The sequence below is a fragment of the Aptenodytes patagonicus genome, chromosome 4 (genome assembly GCF_965638725.1).
Source record: "Aptenodytes patagonicus chromosome 4, bAptPat1.pri.cur, whole genome shotgun sequence".
Classification (NCBI taxonomy): Eukaryota; Metazoa; Chordata; class Aves; order Sphenisciformes; family Spheniscidae; genus Aptenodytes; species Aptenodytes patagonicus.
Genome location: NC_134952.1, coordinates 61,629,931 through 61,656,660, shown reverse-complemented (window position 1 = coordinate 61,656,660; position 26,730 = coordinate 61,629,931). Strand labels below are relative to the sequence as shown.

General features: G+C 41.0%; 1 protein-coding gene across 6 annotated transcripts; it reads left to right on the top strand.

Annotated features, from left to right (window-relative positions):
• Positions 1-5,260: 5,260 nt before the first annotated feature.
• INTS10 (integrator complex subunit 10) lies at positions 5,261-26,686 on the top strand. Of its 6 annotated transcripts, none has more exons than XM_076336918.1 (18): positions 5,261-5,397; positions 6,467-6,534; positions 6,796-6,899; positions 7,891-8,030; positions 8,907-8,988; positions 9,307-9,447; positions 9,875-10,046; positions 10,493-10,662; positions 14,258-14,391; positions 14,959-15,112; positions 15,773-15,855; positions 16,678-16,830; positions 17,959-18,067; positions 18,449-18,528; positions 19,014-19,176; positions 20,251-20,344; positions 24,282-24,359; positions 26,308-26,686. In XM_076336918.1, exons 1-18 carry the CDS (start codon positions 5,269-5,271, stop codon positions 26,462-26,464), a joined length of 2,211 nt encoding a protein of 736 aa, XP_076193033.1. In that variant the 5' UTR covers positions 5,261-5,268; the 3' UTR covers positions 26,465-26,686. The 6 variants fall into 6 exon arrangements, with proteins under 6 accessions (XP_076193033.1, XP_076193032.1, XP_076193036.1 ...); XM_076336917.1 differs by having other exon boundaries at positions 14,956-15,112; XM_076336921.1 differs by lacking the exon at positions 24,282-24,359 and adding an exon at positions 21,310-21,382 and having other exon boundaries at positions 14,956-15,112; positions 26,308-26,431.
• Positions 26,687-26,730: the final 44 nt, after the last annotated feature.

Genomic DNA, 26,730 nt, shown 5'->3' with positions numbered 1-26,730 from the left:
AACTGCTTCTCTTCAAATCCTTCCAGATGAAAATGAATTTCTCTGCTAAAAAGTGTTTTCATAAATGGCAGAATAAGTTTCTGGACAAAGTACACCCAATTTACAAGTGAAATATGGCATTTTCTAAGCTTTTAGCCCTGTAAACCAAATGCAAGGTCCTATTTGTGCACCAAGCACTGTGCTGCTCTATTATGCTCTCACCACACCGGACGACTCACTGTGTTCAAAGCTCCAGCTGTAGTGTCACTGGAGTCTTGGCTGTATGAGAGTAGGGTGATTAACAATTCTGTCCCTGCTGTGTGGAAGATAATTACAATCTGGTTCAGTTTCCCAGACCTAAAAGCTAGGCAAGTATTTTAACACATCTCATAATAATAATACCTGCTCGTAAGACTACCTAAATGTTTCCCCCTATAAACGCTGACTCCCCACCGCTCATCACTGTCAAATTGCAGGCCGAAGGAAACTGATCACTTTTGCTCTTTGCTTGAAACGGATTTTAGGTTTATCTTAGGACCATAAAAGAACAGTTATTTGCACTTTGAGCAGGTGGCTGGATGAGATGATCTCCTGAGGTCCCTTTCAACCTAAATTATTTTATGATTCTGTGAAAATGAGGTCAATTATTAAAAGCTGCCTTAGGCTATTACAGAAATGAAGTGGATTGTGGCCAACTCCAGTGTTTTGAAGCCAGAATTTGGATTCAACTGTGAAGACTATAGACAACCCCAGAGTCAAAGATCTCCATTCTGTCATTTCGTGAGAAGCTACCAGATCTGCTGAAACATGCGCATTTGTACTGACATTGTCACCTATGAGGTCATTAACAGATACCACTCTATGGAGAGGGCTGTGTTGGATCCCACACATCCCATGCTGTTCCACTCTGGGATTCCTAGTCTCCTTTTGTTTTTCCTTCTGCTCTGTCACCCAGACATCCGATCTACTGCCCTTCAACTCCAAGGGACAAACAACACTCTTGGTCTCAGCCTCAAATTCTCAGTGGCTGGCAGCCCAGGCAACTCATCTCAGCTGTAGAAATTGCTCTGCACAAAGCCCAAGGACACAGAATTGGTAAAAAAAATCCACAAAACAACAAAACCTTCTGCTAGTTTTTGTGTAGACTGTACCGCACTGCTAGGTCAACATAGACTCTCTTCTCCAAGGCCTCGCTCATAAGATACTAAGGAGATTGATCCTTTTCAGATCTTTTCAGTATCTATGCAAAGCTTTAGAAAAGAGAGTAGCTTCCTTGTTACCCAGACAGCAACTCCTGGTCCCCAGACCTAAGGAATGGCTAGCAAGTCAGGCTCACATCATGCAGCACAGCAATTATCCTAACGTTTGCACCTCCACATCACAGACCGCTTTATCCCATACCACAAACCCGACTTACCTGCCCTAGCACTTGTTGTTAATACACCAGTCCTGCGTAAGTGATAACAGCCTATGGGACCAAGTCAGGAAAGCCAACACAGAATGGATGCTATCTGCTAGGATTATACCCATCCAGAAATTTAGAAGGTGGAGAATGACATTCAAAGCCCTCTGCCCCTGTTCAGTGCCAACCTAACGCCTTCTGAACACTCTGTATTGGCTAGAGTCACAGCTGCCTTCATGGAGCCCTTCAGTTGCGGCGCAGAAACAATTTGGTATGCTACAGCCAAGGTCTGCAATACCACCTTTGCACACATCATGTATCTCTGTCCCTATGCTGCATCAGCTATACTGCCTGAATCCACCGCATGTGTTCTCTCTGTTAGTCAGAGGCCTTCCTCAAGAAACAGGACAATCTTCCAAGGGAAAAATCAACCTTCACAGCACCAGACGACTAAACTGCCTTGAAGTCAACGCTGCCTATTTCCTGCTACAGAAGGTTACAAAGCCTCTTCCTGATAAACAAGGCTCATGTAGGCATTTCAGCTGGGTCCTGAATTCCTGCAGGAAGGAGGCTGTGTGCACTCTAGTTGGCTGGCTAAAACGTTGAAACCTTCAGCATGCCCTGCACTGTGGAAAACAAAACAGCACAATTTGTGCAAGAACTCAGAAAAGCCACTTTAGGTGGAGAGGAAGCTTCAGACCCTGATGTAACTAGCCCAGCCGCACCACCACCTACAGGTTTGGCTTCTGGGATGAGAGGCGCGTACACAGTGCCATCGGCACATCAGTAGTTCAGGTTTAGTACAGTAACAGCTCTAAACAGAGCACATTGCCCTGCTCGGCTAAAACCTATAGTTTATGTTCCCAGCATCTTCAAATACTACTCCTATCTCCCCTGATAGAGACTCAGTACCCATATTCTCAAAAACCACAGTGCTCCCCGTCCTCTCATGCACAAATAAAACAAACGGTGTTTCCCGCTCTCTCACTGACATCACTTGTCCCAATCCCCTGCAATTCTTCTGATCCTGCTACCCATCCTGTATCTATAAGATTATCACAGAGCAAACAGTTTTAATTCCAGGGGTCGGGCACCCTTAACTTTAGGTCTGATAGACCTCCGTTAGGTCTATCAGAAAACTCTTCCAAGCCTGCACACTCCTCAGGTGGCTCCTGCCTTCATCTATGTCCCCTTCAGACTTCTTGTCTGGTGTTAAGTTACACTATTTGTATGATGAAAAACTTGGACTCTCATCTCCTCCTTGCCTGGAGGGGCTGAGTAGACTGGCAAACAGGTGTAGCTTTAGGAATAAATGCAGAGGCTAGGATTCAACAGATCTCTGCAAGAGGCAGCAGAGTACTTCATTTGAAAAAAGATTCACAGCTTTAAATGAAATAAAAAAAATCCAAAGTGTCCAGCTAACACACAGTCACCAAAAAAAAAAAGGAAAAAAAAAAGGGGTGTTCCTAATTCACTGGAGGTATTCCCCTTTGCCTAGTGGATTAAATACAGCTACATCTTGCTTTCAGGACACCTTGTGAAACTAGTTCAAAACCTGCCATCTCTCTGCCTAGCTGGTGTCTTAGGGATGATTCTGCACCATAAATTTTGCAGGGGACCCCTCACACATCCATTCCTCTTCAACAGCAACTTCTGATAACCCACAGCCATCCATTTCACTCTTGTAGCATCCTGATCCTAGCCTCAAAAGCAGCATATGGGGAGTGACAACCAGGCCATCAGTCCTTGCTGGGCAGTTTCTGAAGAGACAGAATACACAATCTTTTTACGATATTCAACCCCACAATGCAAAACTCTCAAACTTTTTTTTTTTAAACTCAAATTTGGATGTATGCATCTGCACAAGTACATAGGGAAGAGCTCTGGATAGACCTACACACCAGTCTTTGATTAACATTGCTGCATTTGCAGGGGATTGCAGGGCTGTGAACTCATATCTAAAGACCTGTGCCACCCTACAGCAGTTTGTAGATTTGATAGCAGGGGCAGCAGATAAAGAAGAGGAGGCATCTGTTTTACGAGGGACAGCTGACTTTCTGCTGTGGCTTTGTCACCTCTCCGAATGGCAAATTAATCACATACTTTGTGCTCCTTCAAATTGCAACTGATCAGTGTGTGGTAAGAGCCCTGAGAAAGGGGGCAATGAACAGGATCCTGTTGCAGCCAGCACGCACTGCTGGCTATCGATGGATAGGGTCAACCGCTTTCAATGAGGCACTTGTGCAATAGTTGTTACTGCCATCATTTGTCATGGATCCCTAATTAGGATTTGTTAGTACAGCAGCAGGAAATAAAAACAGGGCATGGAATAATGACAGTTCAAAGTTAGTCTGGACTCAGCCCCCTCCCTCAGAGGACAGAGCCTTTGCAAGCACACCTCTTGCTGAGGCCTGCCGATTTTCACACAACATCCCTTCCCCAAGCACAGCCCAACATTGCAGCCACAGAGCAAAATCAAAGTCGGATTCCCACCAAAAGAGCATGGAAAGTTCCTCACATAATGCTGCTGATGGTTTTGGAATAGAAGGAATTGACAATAGTATGGAGAAGAGGAGCTGAGAAGCCAAGTTCTCAGCCTTCACAGGGACTCTATAGCTGAAAATATGTGGCAGCCTAGCACCATGAGAAAACATTTTCACCTGCGCCAGAATAATGAGAGGCATCTGTGGGCCTCGTGCAATAACTGAGAAAGAACAAGGCAAAAATACACCAATCACCTCAGCAGGAAAACAGGGACCTTGCCCCTCACCTATAACAGAGGTTAAGAGTCTGTTAAAACTGTTTGCTAATCGGATTATTACACTAACTCCTAGATGTGGCGATTTATGGATTTGATCAGTGGAAGTTCCCAAGTGCAAAGTCTGTAAGGTCTGTTGCTACATCACAAAGGAACAGCCTACCTGAAAGGAGCAAAGAAAGTGACAAGGAAAAAAATGGGGAAATTTACATTTTAGGTAACAGAAAGAGACAGGCTTGTAATCAAGCATCTTAACACTGAAAACTAATGATAACAAGCAAATCTCAGTTCCAAGTTGTTGAAGGCTAAGTGCATTTCTGTGGTGAAAGGTCCTGTTATTCCTTGGTACCTGCTGTCAGTGACCTTGGTACTGGGCTATAAGATCCTTTGAGAAGCACAAACCCAGGCAGTAGGGCTATGGCCTTGGACTTTTAAAGTGGGCTTTGATTTGCAGCAACACCAACTTTAGGAAGGCAGTGCTCCACTGCAACCAACATCAGTGATTTTAACTCAGTTGCCTCTAGGCACCATTATACCTATGACACTGCCCATAGGGCCAAAAGACAGGTTTCTTGAAGGTAGCTTGGCAAGTCTCCTACCAGCTATCAAACTAGCCGCCAAATTCTGAAGAGCAGGCCCCTTTTACCTTTGATCCCAAAATTCCCTACAGTCAGTCACAAGCTTTGGGAGCCCAAACTATTGCCTTGGGCTACACAAAATCGCTGTAGTCCCCCCTGCCCATTCAAGCCCTCCTAACGCCCAAGCTTCCTGCTGCACAGGCCCTCCTCAGCCTACCTCCCCCTCAAAGTCCTTGCACCCCCTTGCCACTCCGGGCTCCTTGCCCCTCACTAGTTCCGGCTCAGCGGCCACCACAGAAAAGACACACCCCGGGACCGAGAGCGGCAGAAGGGAGGGAGACAGAGCAACGACGGCCCGGCGGAGCCGCTCCGCCAGCACGGGGAGCCCGCCGGCGCCAAGGCCCGAGAGAGCTCTCCTGCCCGCTTCCAACATGGCGGCAGGCGCGCGCCCCCTCAGCCGCGCGCCGGCGGGGCGGGGCGGAGGAGAGGGAGAGACCGCCCCGGGAGAGCGGGGCGCATGCGCGCCGCCCGGCGGCCGGGCCGGGCGCAAGATGTCGGCGCAGGGGGATTGCGAGTTCCTGGTCAAGCGGGCCCGCGAGCTGGTACCGGGGGACCTGTGGGCGGCCAAGGCCTGGCTCATCACGGCGCGGAGCCTCTACCCCGCCGACTTCAACATACAGGTAAACGCTACCGCTGCCGCGCCGGCGCCTTATAAAGCCGCGGCGCGCCGCTCCCCTCTGCGGCCTTGCGGCGGGCGCTGCCTGACTGACTGGCGCTTCGGCCAATGGGGGCGGACGGGCGGGGCGGCCGTGTGCCGTGGTGACGGGGACGCGGCAGCGCCTGCGACGGAGCCGTTTCGTCCCGTTACTCACCGTGGCGGCTACGGCAGGGCCCTGCCAGGGGGTGCGGAGAAGGGCGGCTCCCCTGGCAGGGGCCAGGCCCAGCGCCCCGACAGGCGTCCGGGCCTAGCACCCAGCTAGAGGCCTGGCCCAGCATCCCCAGAGGCTCCGAGCCAGCACCCATGACAGGGGCCGGACTCGGCACTCGTATTTTGCAGCCGAACACTCTTTCGCTGGCTTTCTTCGTCGCGTTTCGCTCCCCCCCCCCCCGAACGCACAGGGCGGCTGGTGGGAAACGCTGAGCCCTGCGGCGGCGGTGCGGCAGGTGCCTAGCCTCTCACGGCGGTGTCCAGTGGTTAAAAATAAAGTGGTGAGCTTGTAACTGCTCGTTGTGTTTCACTGCAATGAAATCCACTCCTATGAATGCTTTGTGAAAGAGGTGAAAGTGTTGGTTTTTTAATAACTGACGTCCCTTTCTGCTTCTTGTGTTTGCAGATGATGAAACATTTGGGTTTGCCGTTGCAAAAAAAAAAGCCATTTCTAATAGAGATTTAAAGCACCTCTCTTGCCTATGGCTTTTGTAATAGCTTGGGTTTTTGCATTGCATTTGACTGGAAACAAACCCTGGTCAAAGAACTCTTTGAATTCTTACTAAGTTTTTTATTTATGTAAAAATAAAGCCAGCGTGTTAATATTAGAGTACTTATCATACAGAAGTTTATGTCTAATTTGACGTGTGATTAGATAGTCTAAACTCAGCTCCTAATTTCCACAGCAAATGTTTCAATCGTTTCATTTTCTGTTATTCAGGCTGCTGTGGCAAACTGGGGACAGTTTTTTAGAGTGGAAGGGCTAATCTGATTCATAAATGTATTCAAGAAAGCTAATGTTCTGTTCTTCCATCTTGCAGTATGAGATGTACACTATTGAGCGGAATGCTGAAAGGACAGCGTCTGCGGGCAGGCTGCTCTATGACATGTAAGTAATCAGAGCTGGAACTCCGCAATTATGCCAGGTGCTTGTTTCCATAAATGTCAGAGTTTCCAAAAATATAATGTGAGTGTTCTTGGAAATCCGTGTGGATAAATTAAGCAGAAAAGGTCTTACTAATTAAGAATAAACAGTAAAAAGGAAGGTTTTATTTTCCATTTGCCCACATGCATTCTTTCATAGGAAGGTTTTGTCTTGGAAACAGATTTTGAGATCACTGTGCATTCCTCGCCTCAAACTTTATTACAGGTTTGTGAATTTTCCAGACCAACCTGCTGTATGGAGGGAGATAAGTGTTATTACATCAGCATTAAGGAATGACTCACAGGACAAGCAGACACAATTTTTAAGAGGTAAGGATTCTAGAAACCCTCTGGTTACATATCTAGTGTGGCAAATAAATGTCAGTGTTTTTAACTTTGCTTGTGAGCCGCAGATTTTTTTTCTCAGTTCAGCCTTAGAGACTTCATTCAGTGTGTTAGGCTTAGGAAACACAAAGGGACATGAAAAGCTGATTCTCATTGCTTTGTCTCTGATATGGGTAGACTAAGTCTGCCAGAACAACAAGCACCTAGAAAAGAGATTGCATAGGGAATAAGTGGAATGGGACTGATGAATCATCATCCCGCTGGTTGCAGAGAACGATGAATGATCATAAAAATGGGGTGAATTCGTATGTATGAAGTGAAGTTATGAAAATGAACAGTGACCAGAAGGGCTTGGCCTTCATTGCTGACAACCACAGGCAGTTTTGAAAGCAGGATTTACACCTGACAAATTGTAATTTGCTGTTTGAATATGTGCTTCAGAAGCTCTAAGGATAAGCAGTGTGTAACTGCATACAGGCTATTCCAGTTAAGGAAACATTTATTTTTTCATGGAGTGTGTTTATTTTTCAGAGAGAATACATAAAACTTACAGGGAGAATATGTTGGTTTCTTTTTAGTGTCTCATTGGAAGTTTAAATTGAAAAAACTACCTTTTAATAATGAAAGTATTAATTGTAGAAGTGGAATTTAAGTAGAAAAATAAATGAACATTCTTGAAAAAGCATCTTAAAATGTCAAATATTTAAGTATTAGGATTTTCAGTATTCCACTCTTTAGCAGTCTTGCTTATTAATTCAAGTTCTGTGCACCCGAATAAACATAAATATTCATATGGTCTTCTCTGAAAGAAACAGCCATTTTTTTCCAGGCATAGATATTAAAAGCAGAAAAAAGTATAAGGAAGTCTCTTTCACTCTGCATGGCAAGGTGGTGTTGACTAGTCTTTCACCCTTTGTCAGTCATCTTTACAATTCAGACATAGCAAGTTAAACATTTTAATTTTTTTTTTTTTAAGGATTATTTGAAACCCTTCCTGGTCGGGTCCAGTGTGAAATGTTACTGAAGGCCACAGAGCAGTGTTTTAACACATTAGAAAGGGCAGAAATGCTACTACTACTTCTGCGACGTTTCCCAGAGACTGTGGTGCAACACGGGGTAAGAGAAGAAGAGCTCATAGTAACTATTCAGGTTATTGGCTTTCTTGAGATTTTGCTGAAATGTATTTTCCTTTACCTAGTGAGAGGGTGAGTCTTTTTATTCATGTTTAAGTGTGGCTAATAGTTCAGATTGCTGTATCTTGAGGTTACCACCGGGAAAGAATTGGGCAGAAAACAAACGGAAGCAAATAAAACGATTTTTTGTTTTGTAAATGCAAAGAATATTCCATGCTTTTTGAAAAAGCAGAATAGCACAAAAAAGAGTGTAGAAGGGTATTACAGTCTAAGAAAGAATATTGCTTCAGCTTTTTGTCAGTAAACTCTCATTGAGGGCAGAGTGCTTTGAGGTCATGACTAGACTCTAACATGCAGCATGCTTGCTTTGACTTATGAACCTACAGCTGGAGCTCTTTAAATGATGACCTGTTTTATTTAAGGACAGTTTAAGGATAGTTTAAAAATAGTTTGAAGACTATAAAACCTGCTAGTTCTGAGACTGACTTACACTAACGTGTTCTAGCTTGTACTAGCATCAGGCAGAACGCACAGGCAGTTACTACAGCTCAGGTGACAAGCTGCAACTTTAAGGCCTGGTACCTCCATCGCTTTCACCTGTCTGTGCACATCTTTACTGATACAGTCGCATGCACAGTTTTTCTCTTGGTCTTGTTTTGCGATCTTACGGCATTGCTTTTCACCTGTTGTTAAGTAGGGATAGTTTAACTATCCGTTTAGAGACTAGCACATGCAATTGCCATATAGTGAATTGCTACTCACGCATCCACTGAATTACTGTTCAAGTCCATTGAATCGCAGTTCAAAAAGTTTCTAAAACCACTGGTCCGGTGTTTGATTTTCACCTCTGCTTACACAGGTAGGCCTTGGAGAAACTTTATTAGATGCTGAAAGTATTGAAGACCAAGAATCCCCAGTGAATTGTTTTAGAAAATTATTTGGTAAGAAAATATTAACGTTCTTGTTCTATTACACAACTTTTTAGTATGGCAAGATTCTGAGTTCAATAAACTACTTTCAAGATACTAAGATTAGAAAACCGCTTTAGTCAGAAGAGGGTCAGGCCACATTAGGCCAGGCTGACCATATGGTACAAATTGGTATTACAGTCATTCATGTGAGGTTCTTTGTAATCCTTTGTGGTGTATGGTCAGCCAGAGATGGAGGCTTACATTGCTGATTGAGAAACCTTACTTAGGACAAAGAGAATAAAAAACCCCACAAACCTAAAGGATTTTTTGGTTTGTTTTCTGTTTTAGTTTGTGACGTTCTTCCTCTAATAATTAACAACCCTGATGTTCGACTTCCTGCCAGCTTGTTATATAAGTATCTGAATAAAGCAGCGGAATTTTATATTAACTATGTAACTAGATCGACACAGACAGAAAGCCAATATCAAGGTAAGAATATTTTTACAAAATTAACCTTTCTTAGAATGTATTTTAGTATTACTGAAGTGACGTCCATAAATGAAGAATGTGTTACTTTTATGTAATGTAATCCCATAGACAAGGATTAATAGTAGTATTTGATGTTTCTTAGTTCTTTGATACCAAAATACTTCATGATGCTTCAGCTACTTAGTCATGATGCTCATGATGCTTCTACATATGTACTGAGAGGTAAGACAAAACGTCCAAGATCTCCTTATCCAGCCTGTCAGCTCTCCTGTACGAGGAGGCAGAAATGCCTACTGCTCCCTGTTAGCCTTCTCAGTAATGAATGGTTATGCTGAAAGCTCCAATGTACATTTTTACGTCGTCTTCTTGAAAATAAATCAGTTGGTTTGATTTCTTTATGAAGAGAAAAATGTGCTGGTTTTCCTAGGTTCACAAGATTCCTCTGATATTATGTCTCCAAGCAAGCGTAGCTCTCAGAAATATGTAATTGATGGTCTCACAGAGAAATCATCCCAGATTACAGATCCTTGGGAGAGGCTATTTAAAATATTGTCTGTGGTGGGAATGAGGTGTGAATGGCAAATGGATAAGGGAAGAAGGTGAGAAATGTGTACTTTCCCCGGTATTTCTTCTCAAGGAGAATTTGGCTTTTTAATTCTTAAGGAGATGGGTTGAAGACAGATTTTAACATGAGGGCATTTTGTGTAAATTCAGTGCAGCTTTTCTTTCAAGACTGTACAATGTAAAGCAAAACATGGATCCAGGGAGCACTTTCAGATTAGTCTCGAAGCTAAATCTTTGTTGATGAAAGTCATGCATAAGAACTATAGTACTGTGGGGTATCCTTCCCTAGGTGCCTTAGCAAAGAGAAACATGGTAAATATTTAGTGAAGTTTCACTGGTGCGCATTCCCAGGCTCCACTGACTTGCAGCTGGAGGATTTCCTCAGCCAAAACATTTAAGTTTTTCATACTCACTAAGCATTCTTTCCTTTAGTTTTGGAGTCTGTGTAACATCCTGAATTCTTTTTGTCTCTCTTCCTCAGAAGTTTTGGTGATATTTTGCATCGAATGAAAGACCTCTGCAGATACATCAGTAACTTTGATAGTGATGCACATGCTAAATATAAGAATCAAGTAGTGTATTCCACGATGTTGGTCTTCTTTAAAAATGCATTCCAGTATGTCAGCAACATCCAGCCATCACTCTTTCAAGGTTAGTTTCTAACGTTTCAACTTTTGTAAAGAGTTCTTTGTGATTTCATTGCTAATGTCTGAAAGATCTTTTCTCATTAGTCTTTTGAAACTGTCATCTTACAAAGTGATGTGGGTCTTTTTTAAAATTCTCCCAAGCCATTAGTCTTACCGGCAGAAGTAGTTCATGACAACTGCTGTAGTGGATCACACCAAAGATCAATCTAACTTAGCATTGTGGTTTCAACCTTGGCCAGCAGCAGTTAGTTGTCTAGCAAAGAGAAAAGTAACAAACCAGATGTTACGAGAAACATCCCTAGGGTTGTCCCTACTCTTCCATCAGCATCATGTTTGTTTCATTTTCTCCTCTGATTCTGTTTCTTTGAAGCTGACATTTTCCTGGCTTCCTTCAGTCAAAAGACTGTACAAAAAGCTTCCACAAAATAAGTGAAGATATTTTTGCATTAGGAACACACAACAAATTTATAATTAATCAAATAAAAACTGAATAGGAAAAGATTTCCTGAAATTCACAAGCTTCCAACTTGGCTTTCTTTGTATAGTTTAAGCATAATCTTCAAGGTGTGCTTTGCACATTAATCCTAATCTGTAATTAATTTGTAAATTGAACATTTAAGGTATGAATGTTACCTGTGCTTTTTCCTACCCACTCAAATCTGCATTTGGGGCATATCAGATTGCGTGGAACACCTTGGATTGCTTCTTCAGGGATTGACTGGGCTTTTCAGGGATGGCCCAGAAGCTGAGGGAAGTTCTTTAACTTCCAATTTGTTTAGAACTTACTGAAATAAACAGCATCATAAAGAGGAATTTTCAACTCTTAATAGTGTGCATTTCCTGCTTCTTCACTCACTGCTAGGGAATTCCTTGCAACAATAACAATTGTCACCATAGGTAATTAGTACTTATTAACACTACAATTACTGATTCATGATAAAATTACAATTTTAATTCTGTGTGTTGTGTTCATAAGTTGCATGACAATTTCCTGCGTGGAGCAAATGATCATTTGAGTAATGAAACACTCAATACAAATGATGGGTTTTAAACAACTTTACAGAAGGTTGGGTAATCAGTTGAACAATGTCAGTAGATAGCTAAGCTCAGAAGACAAATGACATGGCAACTTGTATGCAAAGAACATGTAGTCAGTTTAACAAATACAGGAACTAACTGAGTTGCGGTTTTTGTTCTATCCAGAGGAAGGAAGAGTTATGGTGGGGCAGTGAGATACTTACAGTTTTAGCTGCTTGATTCTGAGTTGAGGAAGAAAGGAAGTAAAGCACTGATGAAAATGTTCCTTTCTAAGTTGTACAATTGAGTATGTTAAAGCTCATGTTTTCAGACTGAACTGCCAAAAAAAGAATGTATACTGATAGCAGAGCGCAGTCCCTTTGGTGCAGCATTTCTGGTACCCTCTGTTATTTCCTGACATCAGGAAAATATTCCCAAGACATCTTTTACTCATTTCTGCTTTAGCATTAAAGTCCAGTGGTATTCAGTGCCTTTCATATCCTTTCTATAACTAGGGTTTTTCCTCGTCTTTGGAGGGCTTGCTGTAGAAATGTAGAATCCTACGTATTTTGGAAGCGTAGTGGTGGGGAAAAAGGCGCCTCCTCCTTAATCCAGTAGCTCTGAGCTTTGATCTGTGACTTTCTTCTCATGTACATGGACTTGCAAGAAACCTCGAGAGAAAACTTTTCGATGCATTTCTCTTACATAATTCATATCTGCCTTGCTGGAGACTTGAGAAATGAATGAGGCAATTCACACCTCTCATAACTTTCAGGCTGCCTGCAGGCTTGGCAGGAGTTGCTATTTGGGCTGATGCTTTTAGGGGTTTATTTATAACACTGTGCTAGAAATCAGTTAAAAACTCTGTAAGCTTAGATTGTACAGCTTGGTTAGACAGAAGACCACTACATTGCTCTTTGTATGGCTGTGTAAGTTTCAGTAATGTAAGAGAAGGTTTGCAGCACAAGTTAAGGGTGAGGTTAGGTTTTGTTTTGCTTTAGAACTGGAGGTTTTGGAATAAAGGCTACAGTGCACTTGCCTACTACTGAGAAGAGAACATTTCTTTGGAAAGCAAAGCACTTAACTGGTATTCATTCAAATCAGTATGAGTAAAACAAAAACCCACTCCTTTCTTCTCAGGCGTTAGAAGTAGGCAGCTCTTGAGATTCTAGTGATAAAGCTCTCCCAGCATCCCAGTTGTGGTACTTTCATATCTGTTTCTCATGGATGCTATTTTCTACATTATGACTTGGCTCTATTTTCAGTTCGCACAGGTTAGATTCTAACACAGTGGAATACAAGATAGTACAGGAGAGGTGATTTCAATGTGTTGTAGCCTTTGTGTAGGGGACATCTCAATGGTGGTATTTAGTTTGAGCGTAGTCAAAGGATATAACATTATTTGTTAAGCATGCCAGGTTGGTTGTTTCTTGTAACATTAACTTCCATTGTAGTGGACTCCTTACCCATCACTTTTGGGTAGATGGGAAAAGCTTAATATGGGTTCTTTTATGTCAAGAGATGAAATGGATTGACCTTATACTAAGCTCTTAAATTAGTTCTTTGCCATTATGAATGGGGCCTTAGCCTCATATCTTTCTGCAAATAGAAACAGAAGAAATGCACATACTGAAAATACTTGTCCGCGCTACTGTCTTACCTGGTGGAGATTTCAAAAAGGGAGAACAGATTAATGGATTTCCCCTTTCCTTCATATTTCTCTTTGTCTGAGCTTTGCACATCTATATACAACTTGATTGTGCAAAAGGAGAAAAAGTTTTCAGAAGGAAAGCTTTCTCAGTAGTGGCCATGTACCAATGTTGACTGAGATTAAGAAGTGTTGTTCCTATTTTATATCTAACGAAACTTAATCACTGAGGTCTGAAATAACAGGTACCAGATCCCACCGGATGTCCTGTGACACCAGTACAAGTAGAAATTATGTCTTCCGTGTTTCAAAATGAGGCTTCTCTAGAGGCTCTGGGGAGTGATGATGGAGTCTGGCAGTCAATTAAAGGTTTAATTCTGTACACTGAAATCAGTGGGGGCAAAGCTGACACCTGGTGATCCTACTAGGGAAATCTTGTGATAAAATACACTCACTTCTTTGAGGCATCAGTGCCTGTCAGCATATTGCTTTGGTTTCTCATAAGAATGTTTTGAGAATATTGCTGTGCTTCGCCATGTTTGTGGCTGTTAACTTCAGAGCCATTTGTTCTGTTCACCTGTGGAATAGTTGTACTTATATAAAAGCAAATAATGCTTGATGAGAGAACACCTGCTGCCTGAGTATATCTTGTGACTGCTCTGTAAGAAAAGGATTCAAAGATATTCTGAAGCTCTCAAGCAAACTCTTGTGATGTCTGGTAAATGCATTCTGACCTTTACCGTAAGGCTGCTTTGAGAAAACCATGCTTTACCAGCATAGTTTAAGCTTATGCAACTTAAATGAATTAATTTCAGATTGTTTTCTCTAGCATTATAATCATTACTTGTAAAGGAAACAAAACCAGCTTGATGTAGGCATGAGACCTTTCAGATCAGCTTAAAGCAATCTTGAATTAATTTATCTTTAAATCCAGGTCCAAATGCTCCAAACCAAGCCCCACTGGTTCTTCTCGAGGATGTGACCAACATCTATGGCGATACAGATATTGATCGTAACAAACACATACACAAAAAGAGGAAACTTGCTGAAGGAAGAGAAAAAACAATGGTAACTTTTCTAGAGTTTTTCGTTCATAACAAGAATGGCATTGGTACTGGAATTTAGACAATAGTGGTTTTGACACAGATGTAATAGACATATTTTTAAAGCTACCCTGGAATAGCTGTTTATGACCACAATTTGCAAACGGATTTTTTTTGGCTAAAGTCAGCAAGAATAAAACAATTTTTGTAGCAATTGCTGTAGACATATCTGTGCTGATGTCAATACTTTAACTTGAAGGAGTTCAGCAGAGACTGCAGAAGCTGTTAAAAATGGTAGCTATAGCAGTCAGATGTTCTACAGCTAAACCTCCAAATTAATTGACTTCTCATGATTGGAACTGTGAATACTGTTTATCACACTATACCACAGAGTTTCTTGGTAGCAAAACAGATTGTTCTAATAGTAAAACAAGCTAAGTGAAGTTACTTAAAGACACTTAAACCAGGACTTGCCGTCTCTAGTACAGAATTGTTTTCTGGTGTTCAGTGGAACTTCTGTGACTTTAGAGTCCTTTGAAATAAGTATAAATCAAGAAGTGAATCTTTTTGTTTTATACTGACTCTTAAGCAGAGCTCAGATGATGAGGATCCTTCTGGGAAGGCACGAAGTCGCCATATTACAGTAAACAAGGCAGATCTTGCAAACTCTATTGAAGTATTAGAGAGCTTTAAACTGGCAAGAGAGAGCTGGGAGCTGCTCTATTCTCTGGAATCACTCGACAAAGGTAAGGCTAACAGCAGGCAGAGTTGCATTTAAGCTTCATTGCTGTGCATAGAAGTCATTTTACTATTGTTAAAATAGCATTCCTGTCATTGTGAATCCTTAAAATTGAACTTACTGTGGGTCCTGAGTATTTTTGATCGAAGTTGCAATAAGAAACTTTATCAGTTGTTGCATTTCTGAATATTTCGTTCCTGGATTTCGTTTCATTCTTCATGCATCTTTGCTTATTCACCCCCACTTCTCTTGGAAGCAGCTTTTACTGAAGGAGCAGTTGGTTACTAGTAGTGTTGATAATAGTCGGTGAGGATGTGCTGCTAATGGCTGCTTTAGTTCATGCTTAAGAAGATGTGTCTTTACTGTCTCTTTATCCCTCTCTGATAATATCTGGTGTGATAAGCTTGAAAACAAATTTCTCTTCTAAAAAGCAGGCAAATAGTACCACCTAGCTGCTTTTAGATTTGTTGAACACTGTGAAGAGAAGTATAATCAAAATGTGATTGTATAGGAAGAGAGTTTCTATATTTGAAAGATTTCACACTCTTACTGTTTTGTTTTTTCATTTTTTAAATTCAGCTATTTTTTTTCCTAGATAATTTTTAACCGAAAGCTATGAAATGCTTCATTTTCTCTTTTACTTTTTCTTCTCTGACCACTTACACAGAGTTCACCAGAATTTGTTTGTCATGGAAGACAGACACCTGGCTTTGGTTAAGAATCTTTCTTACAGACATGATCATCTACCAGGTAAAAAAATAAAGTAAAAACTAGTAAAAATGACACCATTACGTTGCTCTTCTAGTGAATAGCTGTTCTGATTAGCCAGTTTGACTGCTTTAAGTGTCCACTGATTTTATCCTTTAAAGCATGACCCTTTTGGGGATGGAATCATACCATTCTTGCCACAAGCTAGGTACCCTATTTAGGATATTCCTGTCCCAATAGCTGTTTGTTGAGTCCAGCTAGTTTTGGCATATGGGAAAGACATCTGCCTTGGCATTTTGCCCAGTAGATATATATAGTGTTATGGAAGAAAAGCGCATTTTATTCGTCTGTCAGTGCATTCTATTGGAACACAATCAGAGAGAAGAATTTTCAAACAACAGACGATTTTAACATCTCAGTTAAAATTTATCATTCTCCTTAGAAATTAGGCTGACTGTACTCATTCCAAATACCATCTATAGAACAAAGCTTGTTGTTTTATATTTTTCCTTTGGGGGTCTTTTATTTTTGCCTGTACTTGTACCTCAACAAAAGCTATTTCAAACTTTATTAGTCTAAATAAAGTAATCATTAACTCTGAAGAGCATGATTATTTGTTTCAGTTATAAATGCGATTTTGTAAACAGACTTCTTAAAGCAGAATTCTGTTTGTCTTCTCACTGCCTTGCAAGTGATTGATCCACACTCCTGTACATAGGACGTCACTGGAGAGTGTTCTGCTAAATTAAAATTTTGGACACGGTCTGTTTTGAAAGCTTTCTGTAAGGGAATTTTTATTTCTGTCTTTCTACCCATTGTATACAGAAGACCCTAACACTGCCTTTTTATATCTTCTTTTTAAAGGGGCAGTACAAAAAAGCAATTAGCAGCCTACATCACTTGGCAGCTCTTCAGGGCTCTCATTCTCCACAGCAAATTACAGGACAAGGATCACTAGAAAATCAGAGAGCACTAATCCAGTTAGCAACATGCCACTTTGCCCTTGGAGAATATCGGGTATGTACAGCATTCCACACACTGGTCCTTCATCATCTGGCCCTGTAGTTCCCGTTTGTCTTCTTCCTTTGAATTTTCCTGTTAGCCTGCTTTCAACAGGGTACTGAACATAAGCCAGGGTCTACTAAAAAATCCATGCTTCACAGAAGAAGAATTGCACTTCCTGGCACATTAACTGACTGTCCATTAGCATCTCTCTTATATAGTCTGTTTGGTAGTTATGATTTGGGGGTGTAGTTATGATTTTCCATAGCTACAAGTGTTTGAGTTGTCTGTAAATGTAACCTTAAATTTGAATTCCTTAACTTTACTGAAACAGTTCTAAATATTGAGGGAAAATTCTTAGATATAGGCTTCATGTGGCAGGGGAAGGAAAAGGCTTATAGAAAAGAAACTTCTGTGATCATCTTAGAATTATTTATCAACTGACAGTATAAGAGATTCCAGAACAATATTGTCTGTCCTGACCTTTGAACTTGCTTTACCTTTGCAATACATATTTTCTGTTTTTAACATTACAGGAGTGCATGGTGGTCTGAGGTCAGTCAGTGTCAGCACTAGTAATAAAGGCTGGGTCTCTTAGGATGTAACGTCATCCTAGTACTACTGGACAAGTCTTTTTGTCCCTTCCAGTTTACTACTTTTTCATTGGAAATGTGATAATAGATCCCCACAGACCTCTTACTGTCTCTAGGAAATAGCATTAAAAGTTCATTGCATTTCTGTCATGCTGTCAGATTGCCATTTTCCTTTCTATTTTACTATGGACAGAACAAGCTTTTAAAAACTATTCTAAGAATTCGTTTGAAAACTTAATCCTTCAAAATAGAATAGTTTTTGATTGCAGTTGTATTGATCTTACACTCTTGAAATGAAGAATGCTAATACATATTTTTTCACAATTAACATGACTTATGTAGGCTCTCAGAGATTGATTAATGACAGCTACGTCTTTTTGCTCAGCCGAAGTAAGTTATGCATTAAGTCCACTCAAGTTCTAGCAGAGAATTTTTTGATTGTTTTTTTCTTTTGCAGTGTCTGAAATTTTTAATCGTTGTTAACATATCTGAATTTTAAGAACTTTAGTTTAGAGTTAGCATTATCATGTCTCTCTTCTTCTTTTTATAGCAAACATGTGAAAAAGTGCTTGACCTCATGTGCTGCATTTTACTTCCAATACAAGAAGGAGGTAAAGTACAAGAGGAGCAACCTAAAGTAAAGTCTAAGTTCAGGAAAGGTATGGAGTAGCTACTACCCTAAACTCGGTGTCAGCTCAATTTTAGTTCATGCGTTTTGGTTGAGTATATAATTCTTCTCTTTTTGTATTACAAAAAGGGAGGAAGTTCTTTATCCCCTCTTGTTTTTGTGAGTGTTTTTCCTGCTGGTACCTATTAAAGTATATTGGTGACAAAGTCCTACCACAGGAAAAGGGAAATGAAGAAAAAATTTTAAAATGCGTAAGTTCATGTTTTGAATCATTCGTAATTTACCTTCAAAGTGTTCCTCCCTACCTGAGATTTGGCAATTGTAGATTTGTTTTACTCCATTCTAATCTCCTTTCAAACATACATAATCATGAGACCCCTGAAGAAGCGTATGATAAACTGTTCTGTTGCAGGGTCTGATCTGAAACTTTGGCCGTGTACCAGTAGAGCTATCATGCCTTACTGCCTTCACCTATTGTTAGCTTGTTTCAAGGTAAGCTGTAGTCAAGGCTTCAAATTCTCTCGTGTCTCTAAGGCCTAGTTTATGTATCTGGGGTCCTGAAACTGCATGGCCTTATCCCAGTGGTGTGACTAGGTGTGGAGGGCTGTGCCTCAAGTGCTTCTCACCTAAATGGGTTTGTGGAGGGTCTTTTGGGGGGCGGGGAGGGAGTGTTGATGGCGGAGGGTTTGTTCTCTCTTTTTTCTCTTCTGTTCGCTTTAGTCTTGGGCAGAGGAGATAGAATTAATCTCAAAATATTTTTGTCTGTATTCAGACTTCCCTTATAGGTCAGTGGAGAGAATTTGGTATTTTGGCTGGAAATTTCCAACCTATTTTAAATGTATATATTAGGGCAGAATGAAATACGCTCCTAAAGAACTTCTTTTGTATTTGCACAGATGTAGGTGAGATGAATCCCATATATTTATAAAAGCAACATGTGTTTCCTGATTGTCTCAATATCAATTTTATCCCTGAAGCTCAGAGCTTTCACAGACAGCAGAGATGATATGGCGCTGGGCCACGTAGTTGTTCTGCTTCAGCATGAGTGGCCAAGGGGTGAGAACTTGTTCCTGAAAGCCATCAACAAAATCTGCCAACAAGGAAACTTCCAGTATGAGAATTTTTTCAACTATGTCACAAGTATCCTTTCTCTAACCAAGAATGTCTTTCACATCCAAAACTGTGTGCTGGGGTGTTGAAAAAGCTGTTAGTTTCAGCAGCAGCTCTCTCTGTGAATCATACTCTGTATTTATTTCCATACCATGCAAGCCTCTTGTAATAGGTGGCAGTGCACAATGGGCTATAAATATGCCTCCTGTCACCTGTTCTGGCACTTGAGAGTACCCTTAAGTACATTGCAATTGCACTCCCATTCAGAAAAACAGCAGCAGCTTAGGCTGCTAGTGCAAGTGGTGGCAGTCTTTTCAGTAAGATATATAGGGCATTATACTACAAGGTTGTTAACAAAAACGATAAAGCAGTACCTTTACTTCTATGCTTCAAAGAGTTGAATGATTTTGGCTATTGTTTATGAAATGCTTTGCGTGGGTAAAATTTTGGGGTTGAGTAAGATAATGAGCTATGTCAAAGTTCACGCAAAGCACGTCTGATTTCTGTATTCAGATATCTGACATACGCTTTGATCAGCATACACACACGTGGACAGTTTAGTGTTTAACCTAAATAGACATCCAGCCATGGTCTCCAGGAAGCAAGGGGTCTAACTCCTATCTGAGACAACTAAAAAAGCTCTGGTGTTAAAGGAAGGGGAAAAAAAAAGAAGAAAAGCTAAATAAGGGACCAAAATAGAAAACTAAAAAGAGCGGTATGTGCCACCGTGGTGGCATTTCCTTCAGTCCCAGCCTCAGTACGCACTGCTTTGATAACCTGCAATGCAGGAAAAGGAAGTAAAAACAACCAGGGAATTTGTTTGGAGAGATGAGCTTTCTTTAGCTCTGTTGACTGTACATATGAAGAAATGAAGAAAGAAAAGAAATTGACTGATGTGTGTATTTTGCACTTTAAAAAGCCATTTCTCATTAATTTGTGGAGGATTAGGAATACATGCTGTGGTCTTTATCACTTTTAAGAATGACATACTTCAATAGCTGTTCATTTTGACTGTCCTTTCAGCATGTGGCTTCAGATGTAAGGGACAAGAAGGAATGTTCTCTATCATTTTTTTCCTACTCAAATCTTTAACGTTTTCTTCAGATATTGATATGTTGGAGGAATTTGCTTATTTAAGAACACAGGAAGGAGGGAAAATTCATCTGGAACTGCTGCCAAATCAAGCAATGTTGATCAAGTAAGGATAAAAAAGCATTTACTGTTTTCTTTGGAAACAAAAAAGGGAGTATGTTCTGGTTGTCTTTGCTTTCATGTAATCTTCTGGATAGTAAGTTTGTCATGTCTTTGAGTTTAAATTTAAGGAGTTGGCTAAGGAGTTCAAACAAGGCCATGAGTTTCTTTTTCTGCCTCTCCTGCTGATCTGTGAATTCTTTTTGGGGGTTTTTCAACTTTAAACTCCTACTTTTACAGAACTTTGTGTGGCGTTTGCTTTAGAATGATTCATATTAAAGTGATTACAGTATTGCTCTTTCAACCAGACACTTGCACTTTGCAGGAATTCTTTAAATAATTAGGCATGAGTGCAAGGTGGTGTTAATAATTTTGCTGAACAGTAATGCTGAACAGAAAGCACTATTTGTTGTAAACAAAGTTATGAAAGACCACTGAATGATGAAAAACTTAGGTATAAAACATAAATTAAATTACACTCCAGGTAAACTCTAACAACCTTTCTGTCAGAACTAGCAGGTCATCTCTTGCTTTGTACTGAACAAGCTTATTCTGCTTAGCTTATTACGAGATGCTGAAGGAAATTAATAATTTGGATTAACTTCCTAGGTGTTCTTAGTTTTGAGTCAAGACTGAACAAGTATCTGCTGCAGGGTTTAGTGGCAGAATGTTTTGGAATATCCTGGTTGTTTATTAGAACTTGTGGTATTTTGTTTTGTAAGAGGGGGACTGCTAAAGTTTGTTGAAATTCCAGTTTGGGTCAGTGTATTCTGGCTATTCACTATTAGAAATGGGCTAAAGTTTTCAAAAAATGGGAGCCTAACATTAGACAACTGGATCCAAATTTGGACTAGTAAATAGATTTCCCAGAGTTCTAGGTAACCAACACAAAAATGAGATACTAGGTGTAATTAAAAGAAAAAGAAGAAATACAAATGCTTAATCATGTGACAGAGAATTTTCTCTTTTAAGCTCTAGATTTTCAAACTCTTACCCTTGCTGTATCTCCCTGCTTGTAACCAGCTGTATGAAAACAACAATCAGGGTATGCTGCATTACGTATGATGTTAAATAATAAGCTTTGTCAGCAAGAGGGTTTAGCACTGAAAACTACTCCTGGTAACTTCTTAGCTGCTATCTCAAGTTAGTTGCAATAGTTCAGTGCTATTTCTCTGCGTCACGGCTTTTATTTTGATTGGCATGGTAGCTGTTACTGTTCTAACCCCACCAGTCAAGAAGTAGGTAGCGAGCAGTGTTTCTAGCAAGACAGAAAACTCTCTTTGACCTCCTTTTGACCAGTGTTATGTTTCCTGAATGATGGAAATGCTTGTAGAAGAGAAGTCCATTTCTTTGTTCTTACTGAGCCAAAATGGTCAAATATCCCATCCAGCTGGAAAAGCCATGTACAGTGTCTTTTATGTGGCTGAAATGTGTAGGACAGGAACCACTTCATCAGAGAGCTGATAGGAGGGAGAGTTCAGGGCGTAGTCCACTAACCGGAGATGATGTCTACTCCTGTGGTACCCCAGATATTTTTTTAGCTGGACTGGCTGTGAGGCTCAGGGATGGCATCACCCAAGAGTGTTGACCTCAGCAGCACTCGTTAGCTCACGGCCTCCCCCAGCTGGAGTTCTAGATAACGTGCACCAGCACAGCCCTGTTTTCCTGGGACAATGGTTGGTAGGCTCAAAATCTGCAGACTGGCTTTCATCTTTCAAAACTATCACCAGTTCTGGTTGTATGAGCTGTTGCACCATCCTCCCGATAATTAGCAGAGGCAGCTCAGATACTGTTCAGTCATGCACAGGAAGACTCTGTGAGTTTGCCACAACAGCCCAAAGACGAAGCACTTGCTCCTTTGCCTGATCTTTCCTCGGCATAAATGTACGTAGCAACCCTGCATCTTAATTGATGGGAAATGTATTACATATATTATATGTTTTTTATAAGAACAGCTTTTTGTTTCGTGACTTACAGGACATTTTCTCCCCAGGTGAATTCCACATTCTTCTTCCAGTACTTTTCCTCAGTACCTTATACTTCATAGGAAATTATATTCATTTTTCTGAACCCAGGAAAGCAAACTGCAATATGGTTTTCAAAAGCTGAAGTAAGATCTTGGTAGCCTGCAGACTTATAATCGGGTCCTGCAAAATATATATACAGCTTGTAAGCTTTCCCTTTGCTTGTATCCATTGTGGGAATATGAAGGTTCATGGTTTTGGATTTAACTGGTGATATGGCCAGCTCATTCTGTTTGCAGTGTCAACAAGACTTCTACAATGAGCTCTGAATTCAACCACTAAGTGCTTTTGAACTCCATTCTAGACAAGCCAAGTTCCATAGTTTTACTGATTGTACATGTCAGTAGTGACAGTGTTAGCTAGTGAGGTTAAAGAGGAAAAAAGAACAATATGCAAGAAATGACTGATTAATATCGTGCTCCTCTTTTTGATAAATCTTACTCTAATTAGTCTAATCTTAGCCAACCAAACTGCGTAAACTTGATATGAAAAAGCTCAGTTGGTTTGAAGTGAAAAAGTATCTTGAAAGTGTAATTTTTATTCTGATTGTGCACTTGGGTATGTTTAGTTCTGACTGCAGATCTTGCAAACAGTAATGAAGACACAGTTGCACAGAATTGCTTTTGCAAACATCTGCCACTCTGGGACCAATAGCATCTTGCTGTTCCTTTGTATTTTCTGTTCCCCGTGTCCATTTTTGCAAGTACTGGATTCATTCATGCCAAGAACTCTTGAAAAATTGTCTCATTTGATTGAATAATTCTTGTGAATATTTTATTTCAGGTTATTGTAGCTGTATTGTAGAGTGTTTCTGTACTACTAAAATGTCCCATCTTTATTTGACTTCTGTAAGCATAGCTCTCCATCCATATTCATTAATAAATTATAGATACTAACCAAAATGCCCACCTATGAGATCTGAAGGTAGGCACCTAACTCGATATTATAGGTACGTAAGTGCAAGTCTTGCTTCTCTGCCCCCTTCTTAGCATCTGTGGGGGTGAACGATGCACTCAGTACTTGGGTGGCTAATAAGATTTAGGTGACATTTTGAGAGACTTAGGTTAAGAAACTAGACCTGTTCTCTGTACACCAAATTTCTTACTTCTCCTTAGGTGGGGCATTGGATTTGCTCTAGGCTGGACGTGTGAGGTTATTATCTTGTGTTATAAATAGCACACAGAGATAAGGGCTTAACTTCACAGAGAAGACAAACTGTCTTTCAGCTGAGACACCTTTTGGTGGCTAGTTCATGTGGCCCTGGTCATAAATGGGAGCTTGCTCTGAGTGGGCATTTGTGCTCTGACATTGCACCATCCTCTAAGCCATTTTTTTATGCAGTTTGAATTTGAAAAGGTGAAAAAGGCCATCTGTGGGCTAATGAAAAGATACTTGGGCAACCTGTAACAAACACTGTCATGTACTCAACTTGGCCGATACCCGCTGTGCATGCACTCGGCTTGGGCTCAGCAGCAAATCCCTTAACTCCCGAGTTGTGGGCTCTATCAGTTCACTGACGCGCTCTTGCTGGCTCTGCAGGGAAGCTGTGGCATCTGCAGTGCTCCTCTGATTAAATCTTTTCTGATTGACACGCTTCCGGGGAAGAGCTACGACAGTTCATCGTAGTACAACTGTGAATTGTTTTTGCACCTACCGCTGTCCTTTCTCCCGGTGTTAACTGTCCAAAAATATGTGTATATATTTAGACCACAGTTGCAGAACAGCCTTGCGATGAAATCTGGGGATATTTGCATGTTTGATGCTGTTAGGGTCCTGCGCCCCTTTGGCTGCTCAGTGGTCATATTGCTGTGTGGTCTCTACCCTAGTTCTTTGTTGCTCCTTTTTCTGGAAAGTTGTTTTGCACCAGAGGGGGAGTTGGTGTGTGGGTGTTTGAATGCTGCTATTTGCTGTTTTTTAAAGGACTTCTAGCCCTCCCATGGGGTTACTGCAGCAGGAATTCATACCTGTGCTACAGCCCAGCATACAGACTGCTGACAGGTACCAAGTGGAAAAACCCCGCTCATAGTGTGCTGTGTTTTGTCAACATGTTTTACTGCCCATGGTTTTCAGCAATTTGTTACTCAATATTTATCTTTTTTTTCTCCATTTGTGCCTACATTGCCTGGCAAACCATGTTGTTCTATTATAACATTTATTTTTCTTTTTCCCATAAGTTGCCAGTATCTGTGTCCTTTCAATTTAATAATCACTGTTGAATTTAAACAAAAATGTAGAAATCCCCCAAAATGATACCAATGTTCAATCATGTATTAGCAAGAGTATAACCCTTTCTTTTCAAGAAACTGGTTACTGGATCCACTTGTAGCTACTTTTCTTCATTTAAGTTGTTCTGAATTCTGTTTTCTGTTTTGCAGCTGTTACATGACACACATCTTCAAAAGCGCTGCTGGCTTGCTCAGTAGCTGTAGGTTGCATATTCTCCTTTAGGTTGTAATTGACCATAGCACTCGGCTGCTAGCTATGTTTAAGACAGTGAAGATGGAAAACAGGGCTTATCCCATAACCTCTGGATATGCTGGAGTGTTTTCAGTGCAGTTTTGCTTCACTCAGCCTAGCTCATCAATGAATTGCCCAGTAGTCTGCAGGCTAGTCTCTTCTTTGCCTTTTCCACGTGTTACAGAGGTCTCTACTGTTTTGGCAGAGAAGTCTCTTCTCAAATGCTGGACTTGCTGATTTAAGTGAAGGTGGGGTGGTATTGTTGGTGAGGGTAATTCCCAGACTTTTCCCTTTCTCGTTTCCAGCACCTCTGGATTGGCGTAGATGCCCTCACCCTTTATTTTTTTTTATTTCCTTTCTGTCTTTCAGTGTGCTTGCTGGGTTCGGTCCAGCTCTTCCCTTCTTACCCATGATTCAGGACTTGTCTCAACGTTAGCATTATGCTTTTCTCTCTAATTTAATTTATGCTGCTCCTTTAGTAGTGCTAGGGCTCTCATTTCAAGGTGTATCTTTTGCGTCCCTTCCCAGCTAGGGCTTGCAGGTAGATGTTACAAAGTCTTGATCTTACTTAACCAGTTCTGGACCAGTGCAAGTAAAGTGTAGTGCTTTAGTGCTGCAGAACATTGTTTTAAGGACAAGATTTAGGTATTGAGTGCTACAGGCCAGCATGAGGACAAAGAACTGTTCATAAGAACGGCCTTTAGCAGGGCAATAGCCCAAGAGTTTCCCCAGCCAGCATTGCTTTAGCTTGCTCAGTAGCTGGACCTTTGTTCTGTTTGAAAATAAGTCCTGAACTTCTGCTCAGAATAAATGTAATCCCTGCCTGGCGTCTAGCATCTCTACAAGAGCCGGCTTCTACTGACGCAGACTCACAGCCTGGCTTGATTTGGGCTTTGTGTTGGCCTGTGAAGTGTTCATTGCACCTTTCATTAGTCAAAGAGTTATCAGTGCCCACAGGATTATATAGCTCCTTCCTGCACTTTCCTACTGGTACAGGATGCCCTCTGCTCTTTATGGTGGCAGCCATCTGTCCCCTTCCTCCAGAGAAAGCAGGTTCATCTTTTCACTCTTCTTTCAACCCGAACCATTTATAGAAGTGATTATAACGAGGAAGTGGCCTGGGCAGCAAAGGTAGAGAGAAAAGAAAAATTCCTTTCCCCAAGCAAGGAGAATTCTGTACATGCTGGGTTAAGCGAACAGTTCTTCCTGTTAGCCAGAACAGCAACTTTTTTTTTCCCCCCAACAGTCATAATCAAAGCAGTGAGAGCATAGAGTTTTGTGGAACTTGCAACTGTTGAGAGACTTGTAAGCTACTAAACACATGATTTTTAAAAAATACCATAGCACAGGCTATTTGGCTCTCCTTATATAAACTTGGGTATGGACAGTAGATACATAGTAAGTGACATGCAGCACCTTTTAAATTACTGTAGTGCACCAAATAACCGTTCTTTGATTTTGTCTGTCTCTCTTTCCTTCATGACTTAAGGCATCATACAGTTACCCGGGGTATAACTAAAGGAGTGAAAGAAGATTTCCGCCTGGCCATGGAGCGCCAGGTCTCGCGCTGTGGGGAAAATCTCATGGTGGTCTTGCATAGGTTCTGCATTAATGAGAAAATACTGCTGCTTCAGACCCTTGCTTGAATGGACTGGACCATGATGCAGTGTCTCTTACGGAGAGAGGGGAAGGCTCTTAATTGTATGAACAGCAGCATGGCAGTGGAAATCACTTGTCCGGAGAGTCAAAGAAGTCCCCTTTGAGTTACAGGTTCTGCGATACACAAACACTACTCAGTGTTTGTTCACTGCTTAGTTTTCTTATGTGGGTAGATCAAACTTTATAAATAAAACTTTGTTTAAGAAGTCTTCTGTAATGTCCTATTTGTTTTGGGCTTTTTTCCATAGCATTA

Coding starts and splice junctions, on each gene's coding strand:
- INTS10 (XM_076336917.1), top strand. CDS start 5,269: ATGTCGGCGCAGGGGGATTGCGAGTTCCTGGTCAAGCGGGCCCGCGAG. Junction 6,900..7,890: donor GCAGACACAATTTTTAAGAG/GTAAGGATTCTA, acceptor TTTTTTTTTAAG/GATTATTTGAAACCCTTCCT. Junction 8,989..9,306: donor TTGTTTTAGAAAATTATTTG/GTAAGAAAATAT, acceptor TTTCTGTTTTAG/TTTGTGACGTTCTTCCTCTA.